We start from the raw sequence: 16,581 nt of genomic DNA, 5'->3' as shown, positions 1-16,581 counted from the left end.
AGCAGCACTTTACATATCAAAGGGCTGCTTTGGAGGGATTTACAATAATTTAAGATGGAATGGTAAATATTCTATTCACTCCAGTTCATCTCCAGTAATAATTATAATCCTATTAGCAAGGTCCCAAGAAAGTGATTTCATTATCATCTAGCGAGCATCTATGTGGATTTCTTGGAGGGGTGGGATGGGGGAGGCCATAGGCAAATAAAGAAGGAAAAGCAACAAAAGATGCAATTGCCAGCACCTCCCTTCCCCCAGCAGGATTTGGGCTCCATTGTCCCGATGCTTCAATAGTGCTTTGCTCTGAAAATAAGAGCTTTGGAGCGCAATAAGGGGGTGGGGCTGGAATGAGCATCTTACTCCTTTCGGCCACCGCCGCTCCCCTTCCAGGCCGAGGGTCCCCCGGTGCCGCTCCGGCGACAAAGAGCGCCCGGCGCTGTTCCGGCGGCCCCGGGCAGGCGGCAGTGCCACAGTTAAAAGCTAATTGCTGCTCATGGGTGAGTTCTTCAGAATATTGCCCAGCATCACTGGGCTGTGCTGCCCACCGCTCATGTGAGATAACTAATCTGTCTCCATTTCCCCCAGAAAGGCCAAAAGGACTGGTTTTGTTTAAAAGCAGAGCAAGGAGAGGGAAGTTCTGTGAAACTCATGATTTAAGGGGGAAAAATGCCCTGAACTCAGCAGGAAATATGACTGAGCTAACTGACAAGCTGGGACTAAAGCCCCTTTATCAGCAGATCGCAGCACCAACTGTCCACACCAAACTGTGTGTTTTATTCCTGCTACAGAACACCTCTTCATGCGCCCCGTTGGAGTGTTTAACTGGAATTTATATCTGCAGGAGTGCCTCAGTTGCACCAGTGTAATCCTCTTCCCTCTCTTCTGGCACCTGGGGGCCACCAGTGTGAGTCTCCAGTACTTGCACCACAGCTCAGCTCTGCTCGCTCTGGGAAATCAGCAACTACTCCAGAGCTGCACCATTTGCAGGCTTGTAACAAGCCAAGATTACTGTCACAGCGTGCAAGAGTTTATTGCAAAGCTGTAGGAACATTTTTATCAATAAATTAAGTAGACAACAGCCTGAAAGGGAGGAAAGAGGAAGAATTTTAGGGATCCAGAGAAATTTCAGTGCTTATAACTCATTCCTGGTAAAAAATAAATTCTCTGGACTGCCTCTGCCTCTTATTCTTTTGCAACCAGAAAGACCAGTAATTTCTCCTCCCTCAAGAATTTATAGCCTATAGTTGACATTATATGTACTAACATCCTACTATGTAAAGATTTGATAGATCCACTTACAGATTCATTGCAAGACAAAATTCTGCTCTTGAAGAGTGCTAGTTCAACACATCCTTGCACCAGAGACACAAATTCTTGAACTCAGCTTTACTTAAGTAGTACCAATCCTGCCCTCATGAGAACCTGAAACCAGCATCTGGACTGGGTAGGCACTTCCAAGCACAGAATATCCTTGTCCAGAAAAAAAAAAAAAAAAAGCAAAGTAAGAGAGTCAGGGTCTAGAGTTATTGGCTTAATTGTGGAGACAAAAAAGACAAAAACCGCACAGCCCTTGCAAGCCTTTTGCTAGCTCAGAGTAGGCCTGTGCAAAGGAAGCCTGTCTTGGAAGAGGCTTAAAAGCAGATGAAGAAATTATAATGGCAGTATATCCAAAACACATCCATGGTACCCAGGTTACAGGAGGGTCTCCTGCTGCACAGGATGTGGGACTAAGACAGTTCACATGAACACAGAGACTCAGGGGTTTGACTGCAACTCCATCAGGAGAACAACTGGGCTGTTCCCATAAGTCCCAACCAAAGCCGACACCTTGCTGTCATCTTTCTTGCCCCACAGCAGCCACTCAGACATGTCCAAGAAACACCAATGCCCACTGCTCACACCACAGCCTCTTCCCTCTCACCCCTTCCCTGCCACCAAGGCTCAGGCACAAACCCCCAGTGTGGCAGGAGCACCAGCCAGTACTGGTGGTAAGTTCAGCCATGGAATCCACAGCCCCAGACAGCTCCCACACCCGTCAATTTGCTCTCTTAATTGTAGCAACAGCACTAATCCTCTCAAAGATGTTAAACCACCTGGGGCACTGCTCCTTACAGGTCTGCAAGACATCTCTCTTCTTCCTAGGTCTTGAGAAAATGCTTCCTTGCAGCAAAGGAAGAAATATAATCAGGTTAAGCCCCAGAGATGTGAGGATCTGGAATTTGGAGGAGGCAGAAGTGGGTACTGAGACACACAGGGGTGGCACTGAAGAAAGAGTACAGCCTGTTGGCATTCTGCTGCTGTCTCAGGAGCACCAGGTGTTTCAGGAATTAGAGGCCCAAACCAAGTGGCACCAGAACTCATCCAAGGGTTGAGCTACCCACCCCTGCACATGGAACAGAACATCCTCCTGGCTCATCCTGCCTGTGACACCAGAGCACCCTGGGGCTCCTGCCTCTGTCCAGGACATCAGGAGGTATTCCTAATCTATGTAGCCCACAGGAGGTTATCCCACAACCTCATCTCTACAGTACCTCCTCTTCCAGGCCCTGTTCCAGTTACTTGTTTTGCTGTATGCTGGAGGTGCTGAGCCCAGTGAGCAGGGTACACCTCAATTTGGACCCAAAGGGCACCTCTGGTGTAATCAATGCAGGGGAGATGGTCACATCTCCTACTTCCCAGTTGTCTGTCATCAACACATTGCCACACTTTTCTGTAGCTGTGCTGCAATAGGGAACTTTCCCAGTTTCCCAGAAAAGGAGCTGGTTCAACAGAAACAGCCTCTGGTTTGGGCTGTTCTAGGCTGCAGGTCCATGCCAGTTATATTGGTATAGATTTCTATGGCCCACACTCATTAATCAACTTTCTGGTTAAGTAACCATGTAGTGACCATGGCAGTAGCCTCTCTCCAGCCACCAAAAAGCAGCTGAATGTGAATGGCTCACCCTGGTCCACCCCCACTGACACTCAGAAGCACCTGACAGATTTCTACCCAGGAGAGCACCACAAGGAGATTAACATCCCAGGCTTTGCCATTCCTCTGGGGCATTGCCAAGCCACCACATTTCACCTGCTCCAACTCTGCCAGAAAGCAGGGAAAAAAAACTCAACCCACTTAGCAAAGAGCCAGCCCCAAAAGGAAATACAAGTCAACAGCCACTCCAGCAAGATATGGGTATGACCATGTTCCCCTAATGCAATGTTCATAAATCACAGCCCTGCTGAGAGGTCTTTTGTATTTTTCCCAACACAGAAAAAAATGCCCTAATCTGTGTGCCTGCACAGGCAGGTAATGAGTTACACTGATAATGTTGCCCTTTGTAAAACACCAGCATGAGTGGCCCAGCATTTGCACAGGGAGGACTTTGTTTGCCACCTTGACACACATTTCTCCTAATTAAGCCCAGCCTTCCTGCTCTGGGTCTACAGCCATGATTAGAGAAAAAAGCCTCCTGATAGACTTTGGAGACCTGAGTGATACCCCAGCTCTCACCCTTCAGATCATAACTCATGCTGCGGGAGTATCCCCAGCGATTTGTGTACCCTTGCAGAAAGACATGCCAAAGTCAGGCTTGAACCACTGTGCTGAGTTAGAGCCCCAAAAAGGGCCTGGTGGCAGCTCTGCTCCTGCTCCTCAACCTCACCATGGACATAACAAAGCAGGGAGGTGGGAGCAGGGACACTTCATTCTCCCAGTGAAACTTTCTCTGTGCACTGACATGCCCTGGAATGTCTTCATGTCACATCTGAAACAGAGACCACTAGCTCTTCTAAAGCATGTGGGAAAGGATCTCACAGGGTGGCCAGGGCCAGATCAGGCTTGAAACAAATCTTTAGACACATTTACATCTACAGTTTTTCAAAAAAGCCACGTCGGATCTCCAGGAATTTGCTTTCTGCACCTACCAATGGGCATCCAGCACCACCTGAACAGCAAAGACCTTCAAAACAAGATCACAGAAAAGTCAGCTTTCCATTTTCATTATGAAAAAAGAAAGTTATGGTTTTTTCTGCCCTTTCTGATCATGTACACCTGTTCCACAGGCCAAGTAATGCCAACAAGGTGCTGCCAAACCTCAGCTGCACGACTCCACCTGCCTCTTCAGCAGCACCCAAACTAGCCTTGAAACTGTGTAGCACTGGGGCTTCTCCTCAATGTGATGAAGGGAAGGAGATGCCCCTCTGACCATCAGAGGACCTTCCCCCCATGGCCAGTAACAGCAGGGAAGAACAAATCCATCAGAGGAAAACTGGGAGGGTGCTCAACCAACTAAGCGTGTCCTGTACTCACCAGCTGTTCATTACCCTCAGCATCTCATTGAGTGGGTCAAGAATTCAAAATTGGTTTAGACTATATTCCCAGCTGAAACACCTAATTAACTTCTGAAAGTCTCATGCTTCCTTCTCAGAAGGGAGGGGTGGCACCAACCACAACCATCTGTAATCTGGGCACTGGCCAAGTCAGTGTGACCCTCATTGGGATGAGCTGATTTCGCCACCCACTGGAAAAAAAGGCCTGGCAAATTAATACACCGGTGATCTTCTCAGTACTGATCCCTAAATGCATTTTAACACAAATGAGATTGTCACCCCAACTCATTTGTTAATGGATTTGTGATTCGCTTTCATAAAGGAGTAGCACTGGAAATCAAGAGCTCTCCATGGCAAACAGACCAGGGCAGTGAGAGATCTGTCCAGAAGGAGATTTTTTCCATCAACATCTCTAATCAGGTGAGGATGAACCTCCTGACTCTCCCCTCCCTTTGACACCTCACATCAAGCATTAAAGAGAGAAAAAATACAATTAATTTCCAGGACTAAAACCCAGCATGCCCATTGAGGATTTTGGGCTGCAGGTTTGTGGTGCCACCACATCCCTGCATCCCCAGTGACACTGCAGGACTCGGCATAAAGCAGAAGGAACCAAACCAGCCTTGGGAAGGAGAGAAATTCCCAGTGAAGGAGGGAGACAGGTGCCAATTAGGGAAACATGAAGGAGCAGGTCTGTCTGCAGACTGCCTTTCTGCCCAGTCATTACCTGGGATCTTGGTATGGTCATAACCAGTCAATGACACCCAGCCAAGAGCTCTTTAAAGAGCAGGCTCAGCTGGTGGAGATGCTCTGCTGCAAGTACAAGAGATGCAAAGCACTACTTCTCATTAAAAAGGTATTCACATAATTAGAGACTTCACATGGCCATACCAATGATTTGATCTAGTCCAGAGCATTCAGGCACTATTTAAGAGGGCCTGCTTGCCATTTCTTGCCATTTGGGTTGTCTGTGTGTAACCCTGCCATCTCCTCACACCCCATGCACTGTGATGGCAGGTCCATGGCTATGGTGACAACCAGGAAGTGCCTTATGAGAAAAACTGCATGTGCCAAAGCCCTCCAGCAACCTCCAGCATCCCACCCTGCTTTCATTCAGAGTCAATTTCCTTCCAGAGCCAGCCATGGGGCTGAATTATCCACAAGTCCTTCAAGCTCTTGTACATAAAGAGCACCATGGGCCAGTCTGCCAAGGCCTTAGAGCACAACCCAAGTGAAATGACTTTTCCCTGAACACTGAGGACTCTCAATGACAGCTATTATTATTCAGATGAAACCAAGTGTCAGATTAACAAATCAATGGGTGTAAGACTATAAAATGGGTGACTACTGAACTATCCAAACATATGGATGAACTAAAAGTGAATTGTAATTGACTCACCCACACCTTTGATCTCTACACCCTTGGGTTCTTAAAGAGACAGCACAACCACCTCCGACCCAGCTGAACTGATCTGGGACTCCATTGTGAGCCTCACAAAGTCCTTTCTCTCTGCCTCCATCCCCGGCATGTAGATGCAGCCTAGTGCTTGAAAAGTGAGAAAAGTCAGCTCTGCCTTGGAGAGCCAGGGAGCTGGAGATGGACAACCTACACTACCAAAACACAGCCTCTCACATGGAGCCCATCACCCCAGGCATCTCCTCCACCAGCCCTCACCCCCAGTGGTAGCCCTCAGTCAACTAGACATGCATGAGGAGATGTCCTAGGAAGCAGCAGAAGAGGGTCCAGAGGAAATATGGGCAGTGATGATGCTCATTCCCTAACTCCTGGAGCCAGGCGTGGGGTCTCTTTGGTTTTCAAGGATTTCCCTGTGCAAAACAAGGATCAGACTTTGCTGATGGGTTCAGGGCATGCATATGCCCCTGCTGTAAAACCTGGGCTGGTCTGGAAGAGCTGGAAGCTGCTCTGCCCTTCTCCAACTGCCCTGACAGCACATAATCACTAATGCTTGATTAAGAAATCTGATGTTGAATTTTCCTTAGGATGTTTATGCAGCTACATTGAAAATAACACACAACTTAAATAAATGTTATTCCTAAATTTTTACATTTGGAGTTTGGAGAGAGCTTTGACCAGTTTTAGATCAATATGTGAGAAAATGAATAAAAGAGTATTATCAATTTTGATACCATACAAACCTCAGCTCCTCAGGAGTCACAAGACAAGCAATACCTTGGGTTTAGTTTCAAGCCTCATTACAAACATAAGTTTTTGTAGCTCTTCCAAAAAACCTAGCTCAGCTTATTCTTCTGCTCTATTCTGCAAATGCCACACAAACATGTCTTTGGGGAGCTTTTGAACCCCACACTGTAGTTTCCCCATGTTCCCCATGATGGGGAACAAGCTGTCCAGCTTAGCTCTTGCTATACTGAGTCTTAAAGCAACAGGAGTTTTGGAACGCCTGCTGCTGAAGGCAAATGCCAGCAGCTATTCCCAGCTCAGGGCTGCTCCCCATCAGGCACCACCAGTGAGTAAAGCGAATCACTCGGGAAGGCAGAGCCTTGGCAGCCTGTCCTCCAGCACCAGGAGTGGGTTTGATGGGGGAACCGGGTGAGGCAGAGCAGGCATTGCTCTGCCCCCATCATTTCTGGGCTCCGACCCAGCTGTGCAGCTGCTTAACCCACCTGGTAAGCCCCGCTGGAACAGACGAGCCTGCCACAGCTGCAGGGCTCACCCCAGAGGAGCCCCAGAAGAGGCAGATTGTGGGGAGGAAGGTGGAGAAGAGGAAACCCACAGGCTCTTAAGCTACTTTAGGACCACATGAGCTTTCTGTTTATATATAGCCTAATTAATTATTACACTGCATTGAGCAGTTTGACCTTGGAATCTTCTCTAGGAGGAGGCAGCAGTAGCAGTGTAGCCAGGGCAGCTGGCCAAGGCTCTGGTGTGTGCCTGGTGGCTCCTCCAGCACATCCAGTGGTCTGGGCAGCACCAGCCCATCATTACCCAAGCAGACAGCAGCTCCCATGTTGAAACCCTAACCGGCTATTCCACTTCTGCTTTGGCAAGGCTGATATCTCCTCTCAAAGCTTCCTTCCCTGCTCAACACCCTGTATTAGCTATTCCCTCTGCTTTTCCACAGACAGCCCAAGGCTCATTAGTTACCAGACCAGCTCAAGAGGGAAATTAAAAGGGGAGGAAAAAAGGTGTTACAAGCTTTGTGTAAAATTGCAGCAAGTTCAGTGCACTGCACTGGGAAAAGGGAAGATGGGCTTTGCTAAGCATGTCCTCGATAAGGGGCAATGCCCAGGCTGTCCGGCTTTTTGTAGCTCACTTTGGTTGGTCCAACCATAGTGAAGTCAGAGCAGGATGCTCAGAGCCACCAGACTTCTATCACTGCCCCACTGGTCGCAGGTGAGACGTCCATGAGCTTGCTCCATTCCAACCCACTTGCGGAAGATGGAAGTCCCTAGCACTCAGGACACTGGCTCTGATCTGGCACAATTCACTAAATGTGGCACCAGAGGTGTGTGCAGGGGGTTCAGAGCAGAGGCACAGCACCTCAGTGGCAGGCAGCACGTCTGCTCCCACATGCAGAGACACGGGGCACAGCACAGTCACGGGGTTCCTCTGCAATTCACGTTTAGCAACAGCATTCACAGCCCTGTGTACCAACAGCTGAGGACCGCGTACAGCCACTCCGGGACAGAAGGGCTGGGACACACCTCCTGTTTACTCCAGCACCTCCTGAATTCCTTCCAAGTCTAATACATCTTTAGAAAAACAAACTGAAGGCAAGCCAAAGCAGCAGGCCTTGCCAGTTTTGAAAAATATATTTCATAGCTCAGTGAAGAAGCAAAGCACTTTATTAGGAAGACACTGAGGTTTCATCCTCCCCCTAGTGACAGGAGGATCCGTGTTCTGAGCCTGCTCAGCAGCCACAGCCCCTGGACCCCATTCCAAATCAAAAATACTACTGGAGCTTAACCCCAGCACAATTGCCCTTTCACTATATGAGCACTTTTCCAAAGATTTCCTATGTCTCCCTCTGCCATTCACCCACACCTGAAGTTTTAAGTTTTCAAGTTTCAAGTCTTTCAAGTTTTAATGCAAGTTTGCATTTGATAATCAAAAGAGGCTGAAAGCTTGGGGCTTTTAATATAAAGCTTCTCAAGATGCTTTATTGAAGTTAATAATTGTAATGGAGTTTGGTTTCTGTGGGGACTTTTTCTGCACAGTCACATGGATACACACTGAGGGTCTCATCTTGGAGCTCATCCCTAGGCAGAGTTCTGGACTGTGTTAGACACAGTCATGTTCAATCTCTGTCACCACATGCTGCTGAAGACTCATCTTCTCATCAGAGCAAACTTCCCACATGAAAAAGTGTATTTTTAAAGGGAATTAGTGTAGCAGAATACAGTCACACTCAGTACTGTTGGACCATGTTTGTGGCAATGCAGGATTTGGCCTTGTGTTCACTTTTAGGAAGGATCTATCAAATGCACACATCCACCTATAATACTGTACACTGGCATATAAAATGAAAGCCTGTGCACTATAATTCTCCCTCTCTTCTGGAAGAGCTGCCTGCTGCAATGGAATTCAAAATCTGGGCCAGTTCCAGGGAAAGGTTACAACTGTTCACTTTTATTACAAACCAACCACTTTGGTGTATTCATAGAAATCCCCAGCAGAAACAAGCAGAGAAGACTGGCCAAATTACAACCCTGACCTATGGAATTTTATTAGCACAACACTCACAAGAAAACCAGGACAAGGGAGGATGACACCCATCAGCACAGGGATAGCAAAGCCAGGCTCCGTGTGTGACACCTTACAAGCCACATCGAGGGCAGGGTAAGCCACGCTGCTCAGCATCCCAGACAGGCTGCAAATTAAACTCTGGGTCAGACCTGCTGCCAAACAGAGCCATGACTCCCTTGATGCCGGGGCTAGATCATACCATCCCTCTATAGAGATGTTCTTCCTCCCTCCCTTTTTTGCACAAAGAGAAGAAAACAAAACTGCTGTAGAAGCAGGCTAGTTCCAGGGCGTTTCCAAGGAGGTTAACGCAGATGTAAAGCATTTAGCAGAACCTGGAATTATTTTTCTCTAAATAAAGTTTCCCTAACCGCCACGTGGCAGGGCACTGCCATGTTCACATATCTTGATGGAAAGATTTTAAAAATGGAATTATTCATTTACCAGAAATCAGTGTGATATCTGCTAGCAGCACCTGTACACCTATTTTTCTCTAGCATTCCCATCAACATCATCTAAAGTCCCAAACACCCAAGTTTCTGGTTTAATCTGAATGATTCCTGAGGCCACAGGGCCAGGAAGAAAGGTCAGGCAGACAAGCAAGCCAGCTCCCAGAAGTCCCTCCTCACCTCTGGACCTTCCCAGTATCACATGCTAAATCATCATCACTGAGTAAGTTTCCTCCTCATTCATGGCTATTCCTAAGAGGAAAACCACCATAGGGAATGCTCAAAGCCAGCGTGGCACCTGAAGAGATTGTCCCCATTGGATCACTATTATCAATGGACTACGGTACACCACACATCCCAGCCAAGCAGACCCTGCTCTCTCTAGGAGACAGAGGGACTGCTATGGAGGTGCTGCTGACCTCCATTTCTTCCCCTCATCTGACCCATGGCACAATGTGATGCCCTTCCCCACTTGTCTCTGCACTCCTTCGTGCCACCTTCAGAGTGGGAACAACTCCCCGAAGGCAAAGTTACACCACCACAAACACCTGTCCTGAATTCACCCCACTTTTCCTCTGAGCCTGCTGATAATCAATATGTTTTGTCACAGGACCCTTTGTTTCCATTAAGAAAGCTAAGATAAGGTCCATTTACCCTGTTGCCTTCTGGCTGCTGCTGGGCTGAGCACCTCTAAAAGGTACATGGTGTTTTTGGAAAGCTAATTAAACACACAGCAAGCTGCTGAAAGACCTGGAATTGCAATGGTTAGGGCAAGCCCCAGTACAGTCATCAGTAGCAAGTCAGGACCCAGCACAGCATTTAGTCATTTCCCACAAACCACAGAAGAAACCTCTCCAAGCCCATCCTCACACACCACACAGTGACAACAGGTAGTAGCTGATAGCCCCTGACCCACTAATTACACCACTGAGACAACATGCCCCACTATTTGCTGTTCTTTAAACCCATTTGTTACCCATCCCACATGACACTGGCCCTGAACCCATTTCTCCCCCATGGTCATACCACCAGGAGACATGAATCCTACACTGAATGATCACTAAATTAGACTTCTTCCTAGTAGGGATGAGTAAATAGCCCCAAACACAGGCTCAAGTGAACAGAGCAGCTCAGCAAGAGAGCCCCTAATATAGGATATTCCTATCATCAGGCAGATTGGAAATACAGCTCCAAAGAACAGTAGTTTGGGTAGATTTTCTATAGCCACTGCACCCAGGGCTTGCTGGATGCTTTTAAAAACAAAGCTTTGCCTGGAAGTGCCTTGAGATATCCAACTCTTGGTGTGTGTTACAGACATCTGCCATGGCCCAGTTGAAAAGAAAAAAGCAATAAATCCCACACTCAGAGTTGAGCCCGTGGGTTTTCATGCCAAGGAGCACAATGCTCCCGGCAGGCCACGGGGTCTTGCACTAACACGATTAGCCAAGCAGATCCACCATCCGCATCCGTCACCCCCAACTCTTGGTCAACTTCGAAAAGTTCAGCAGCTCAACAGGTGAGGCCATGAAACCCGATCACAACAGACAATGTCATCCCCCCAGCGTCGTGCTGGGAAGAACATGTCACGTGCGTCATATCGGGCAACATGCTTGAAACAGAGCATGCACTGAAACCCCAGCAACACGAATAATCTTTGCCATCTGTTTGAACAACTCAACCCTCCTCAGATCTAAAGGAATGATCCCATGCAAATACAAGGGCCTTGCTGACTGATTATAGCAGCCCAGCCCTTCTTTTTGGGGGCCATTTTCCTCCCAGCATTGCACAGCAGCTCAAGACACATCATGGGGAGCTGCTGCCGTGGCCAAGGGTGCACTGAACTCCATGCACATTCTGAGGGGACCACTGAGAGTCCCCACTTGTTTAAGCACAACACAATGCAAAATCAATAGTTGAGTTTTAATTTTTTTTTTCACATCAAGAAAAGAAAATCTCAATACAAAAATTGTTTGGCAAAACCTTCCCAGAGAACACAACTGTTCTTTAGGAGATGCTTGTTCTGAGCCAGCACAATTCACAGGAAGGCAGTGGAAGAACCAGTCTTTGCTTAGATGTAGTTATTTGCACCCAAAGTCTAGTTGGGAGTATCAGGACTGTTCCCAAACTTCCTGGGGCCAATACACCATGTGACACTCAGTGGAACCCAACCACAGTTCTGTCTGTGCTGCTGGCTCCATGCATCACTGGGAAGGCAATTCAGCAGCAGGTATTAAACCTTAATTAAAGTGGAGATTATAGACAGTGGCTCAAAACGGGGGCAAAATCCTGCCTTGCTCAAGATTTGGTTCATCAGGGCTTTCACCCCAAACTTTTAACCTTATACTTCCCTTGCTCACAGCCTGGCTGATTGCAAGGACCAGCTTGTGCCCCCACATATTCCTTGGGGAAAAAAAAGGAGGCTCATAGGGAAAAAATAAAAAAAAAAAAAGGAAGTTTCTCCCAATTCAGGAATTGCTTTCAAGCAACTTTGCACCCTAAAGTCCAATCAATTTTGGAGTCTAAAAAATGCATGTTTGAAACAGTTTATCACACACTACCAGACCACAGGACCTGAGCCTGCTGATCCAAATCACCCATTCCCAGTAAGGACAATGAATTAAGGCAACCTAGGAGTAGCGGGAAGACAAAGCACCAGCATTTTAAGAATTTTCCATAAGAGAAAAGAAGAAAAAAGGAGGTGTGGTCTCCCTGGTGAACTGCTAGAGGCAGAGCAGCTCACGCTAGTCCTGCTGTCACAGTTACAGCCGTCACAGCCACAGCACAGGGGTTCCTAGCAGAGAGCTACAGACTTGAAATATAAATCTGTGATGTTGAGTAGGGGTGACAACACCCAGCCCAAGGCAGGAGGGACTGGGCATTACAGCCTACTGGGCTGAAAATGATCATAAAAAAAGAAAAAACCCAAAACATGTAACACTAATGACAATATTTTTTTTTTCTTACAATAATTATAGGACAGCAGGCTTTCAAGTCCATAAGACATTTCAAAATGCATCATTGTTGAATCAAATGAAGAAAATCATAAAAGAAACTCAACAACTGATTTTCTAGGCTTGGAAGAAATATTTTGTTCCTCCTACCAAGCTCTACAGTAAACCACAAAGAGTGCAGCGACATCTCTGAGGCTGCTCAGCCAGACACAGGCAGACAGTCTGTGGAACTGAACTCCCTACTGTCACAAAGAGGAAACTTCTCTACTATCCAAAAATTCAAGGCACTTCATAAAATTAGTTTGCAATAGTGGCTGGATCCCATTTCTCCTCTGTCATAATACATTTTTTCACTAGAAGCAGTTAACATGCTGTATTCATTATGGGGTGGCGGGGGGGGGGAGGTGAGAAAACCCCACAATGTGTATACAGAAGTTATCTCACTATCAAAAAAACCCATTTAATTTGTCCTGTTTCCCCCCAGCTTTTCAGGAATGATACTCAGCATCACTCGATAGTGTTCTGCATTCCAAACAAATGAACAGATTTCATCTCACTTGACAGAAAAAGGAGCAAAGAACAAGTTTGTGTTTCCTCCTTCTAAAGTTATTTTCAATAGATAAAAACTTCAGGCAGAAATAAATAGTTAAACTGGATTAATCACAATCACCTCCAAAAATAAGAATTCATCAAGCTAAACAAGTAAATCTCATGCCCTTCCATCTTGAAAATCTGATAAATATTTTGGATGGCAGGAACTTAAACAAACTTAAACTCCTAACAAATATAAACAGATTTAGCCAATTAGCTAAAATACACTTAAAATGAGACATGGGTCCAAAATTCTATCTTCATCTTTTCAAAGCCAGGCAATTGGATTTGCACTGCACTCTGGGTGCTGAGGACACAGTAACTCCCCCAGTTCCAAAGTTCAGTAGATTTGAGCAAAAGCATCTGAAAAATAAAGATGAGGCTTACCCAGCTCACTGCACGATGCTGACACCACACACCTTTTATAGCATCTTTAATTCAACTGTACTGGAATACTAATAAGAAAATATAAACACATCTCCTTATTGATACTAAGATAATAAATAAAAACTTCATTAGGTCTGGGAGAAATAAACATGTTCTTGAGGAGTGCTGGGAAGCCAAGATTCACTGAAGTCAGCATGAGCTTAGAGTTATTACTCTATAGGACCTGACTTTTAATGACTAAATTTATAGTAACAAACTTCTGCATCTAATTCTAATTAAGTTAGAAATAATGCACAATATATAACAACTTGTCTGCTGGTTTTCATCCTCCCTCAAGCATTTTGCATTATTTAGTCCCCCCTAACTGACCCAGGCGCAGTCCCACGGACAGCCAGACACACTCCCGTCTTCGGGGTGAATCACACACGACTGATTTCAAGACTTCCAGCATCTCTTGCTGCTTGAGAGCATCACCATTCAGACCTCAAGATTTGTCAGATCTCAGCTAAAACAGCCCTTTCACAAAGATACAAATGAAAAACTACAGTGTATTTGCAGGGCCCATGCTGCTTAAAATTCAGCAGCTGATAAGGTGAAGCTTTAGGAAGTTGAACACAATACCTGTTCTCCAAATTTAAAAAAAATGTGTATCCTTTAAATATTGGCTTTCACCCACTACATCTGGGATAACAGATGAACTCAATCATAAGCATTATTTTCTCCTCCTTCCCTTCCACCTCGTACTTGTAAAAGATTAATCAACCATTTTATGGTCTAATTTAGGTGCCTAATTAAAAACAGAGTTCAACACATACAACAGCATTTTGCTGATAAATCCTGACAGGTTTTATGCTCTGTTATATGCAAGTTCTCCTTTAAAACGTGAAATTTTTAAACTCAGTTGAATTTACAAAGGTTTCATTTCGGCTGCTGTGGGACAACACACTACAGCCTCCACCGAGATGACAGAATTTTCTAAAACGAAACAGCTTTCAAAAGTTACTTCCTCCTCATCAGATTTTATCCTGCACTTATTTCACTAACTGCTGAGGAATGGCAACACTAAAAAAGAAGAGACATAAACCTAACCGGACATGCCGGGTGGGAGTTTCAAGACTACAAAGAGGTTACAATTCGTAACTTCACAGCTCCCATCTAGCTTCAAAGTTTCCATTTCGGCTTCTTCAGCATTCCTGTAAACACTCAGTAGAAAGACATATTCAAAATGCTCTCGATAAAGGAACTTCAATCGGAAAAGGGCGAGAAAGGCACCGAAACGAGGGTCGCCCCACGTTCCGTGTCCGATCGCGCTTCTCCTCCTCCGCACCTACTGTCGCCCGCTCCGCCGAGCCCACCCGCACACAGACATCCCGGACCGCGCTGCTCCTCGCAAAATCACTTACATTCTTACAGGATACAAGCCAGAAATTTATAATTTTCTCCCAGAGCAAAGGGTTCATCCTGTTCCCGACGCGTCCGTTACCCGCTACACCCCACACCGCTCCCGCGGTCCAGCGCTGGACTGGAGATCGCGACCTCGGGCAATCGATCAGCTCCAGAGATGATTCCGGGGAAGGAGAAAGTTAACGGAGACTGAACTCAGGCAGCGAGTGAGGAAGTTTTATCCGGAACGTGGAGCTGCCGCCTGCAGTCCCAGGCAGCGCTCCCGGAACGGGTCAAATCCCCTCCAAACGTGCAAAAATATTCCCAAACGGGTAAATCCTCCCCATCTCGCCTCCCCCACACAAAAAAGGGAAAAAAAAGAAAACGGTTCAAGTCCCGCCCCAATGGATTAAAAAAAACAAACCAATACAAACAAACAAAAAATAAAAACAAACAAAAAAAACACCCCAAAAACAAACAAAAAAACCCCAATGGGTCAAAAACCCCGCAGACACGCGGTCGCTGAGCGCACCGTCCGCCAGCCCGTGCAGACCCGGGGGACACACCAGTCATCCCTCAGCAACACTCTGAGCTGGACGAAAAGTACGCTCCCGCAAAAGACCTGGAAGTACAGCGGAATAAGAGTATTAAAAAAATATTAAATTAATATTTAACTTTTATATAAAAATTAAATACGGTTTGGCTCGCGGAAAAGCTCCAGACGCCCCGCCGCCGCCTGGGCTAACGGGGACCGCAAGTTGCGCGCTGGGTTTATTATATTTTTAGGGGTTGTTTTTTCGGGGGAAAGCATTTAGCGGAACATTTACTCTTCGCCCCGGGAGCTCCCCAACGTGCTCCGGAGCGGCCGCATCCCCGCAGCGGAGCGGCGAGCGCAGGATAGCTGGGACCCCGTTCAGCCGCGTTCCGCCGCGGGGCCGCTGCCCGCCCCGGCCCGTACCTGTACCAGGCGAGTCCCCGCTCGTAGTTGCGGTCGAAGAAGTGGGGCTCGGCACCGACGGCGCGCACGTCGGGGTGCACCCGCAGGAACTCCAGCAGCGCCCGCGTCCCCCCCTTCTTGACGCCGATGATGATGGCCTGCGGCAGCCGCTTGGTACCGGAGCCGTTGAAGAAGCTGGAGATGGGGCTGCCGGCGTCGGGCGCTGCCCGTTGCTCCTCCAGGCTGCTCTCCTCGCCCGGCTCTCCCGGCAGCAGCGGCGGGGCGGCGCGGGACGGCGCGGCTGAACCGCGGGTCGTCAGCCCGGCGCAGGAGCCGGCGCACGAGTAGAACATATAGAGCCAGAGGAAGAGCATGATGAAGAGCAGCAGCAGCCTCCGCCTTAGCGGCGGCAACGCAACGGAGACATCGAGGCAGCGGTTCAAGCGCTGCCCCATGTGCCCGCGGGCGCACCGGGATGCATGGCTGGAGCCCGCGCGGCTCGGCTCAGCTCTGCCCGGCGCCTCATGGGCACCCGCGGAGCCTCAGCACAGCCCCATCGCCGCCGGCGCCCGGCGCTGCCGCCCGGCCCGCTCCGCGCCGCTCCCGCCGCCGCAGCGCAGGCAGGGCGGCGGGGCGGGGCGCGGGCCGGGCGGCGCTCTCAGCCAATCACAGCCGCGGGTTCTCGCATAATGAGGAGGGCGGGGCGAGTGGAGCGGAGGCCGCGCTGATTGGCTAGCGGCAGGAGGGGGTCGCACCGTCGGGCGGCGGCGGCGGCGGCGGCGGCGGCGGCGGCGGCGGCTCGCGCGCCCCGGGAAGAGCGGAGCGGGCCCGGCCGGCACCGGCACCGCCCCG

The 16,581-nt window shown here is 48.1% G+C and overlaps 1 protein-coding gene across 1 annotated transcript in view; it reads right to left on the bottom strand.

The window, feature by feature from the left end:
* The window catches only part of LOC110475155 (heparan sulfate glucosamine 3-O-sulfotransferase 3B1), a 29,044-nt gene extending 12,721 nt beyond the window's left edge, over positions 1–16,323 (bottom strand). The window contains exon 1 of the mRNA XM_021539073.3: positions 15,751–16,323. Coding sequence (XP_021394748.1) covers positions 15,751–16,184 — 434 coding nt within the window. The 5' untranslated portion in view covers positions 16,185–16,323. The remainder of the gene's footprint in view (positions 1–15,750) is intronic.
* Between the last annotated feature and the right edge of the window lie 258 nt (positions 16,324–16,581).

The sequence above is a fragment of the Lonchura striata genome, chromosome 18 (assembly GCF_050655825.1).
Source record: "Lonchura striata isolate lonStrDom1 chromosome 18, ASM5065582v1, whole genome shotgun sequence".
NCBI lineage: Eukaryota > Metazoa > Chordata > Aves > Passeriformes > Estrildidae > Lonchura > Lonchura striata.
This window is presented reverse-complemented; position numbering and strand designations above follow the sequence as displayed.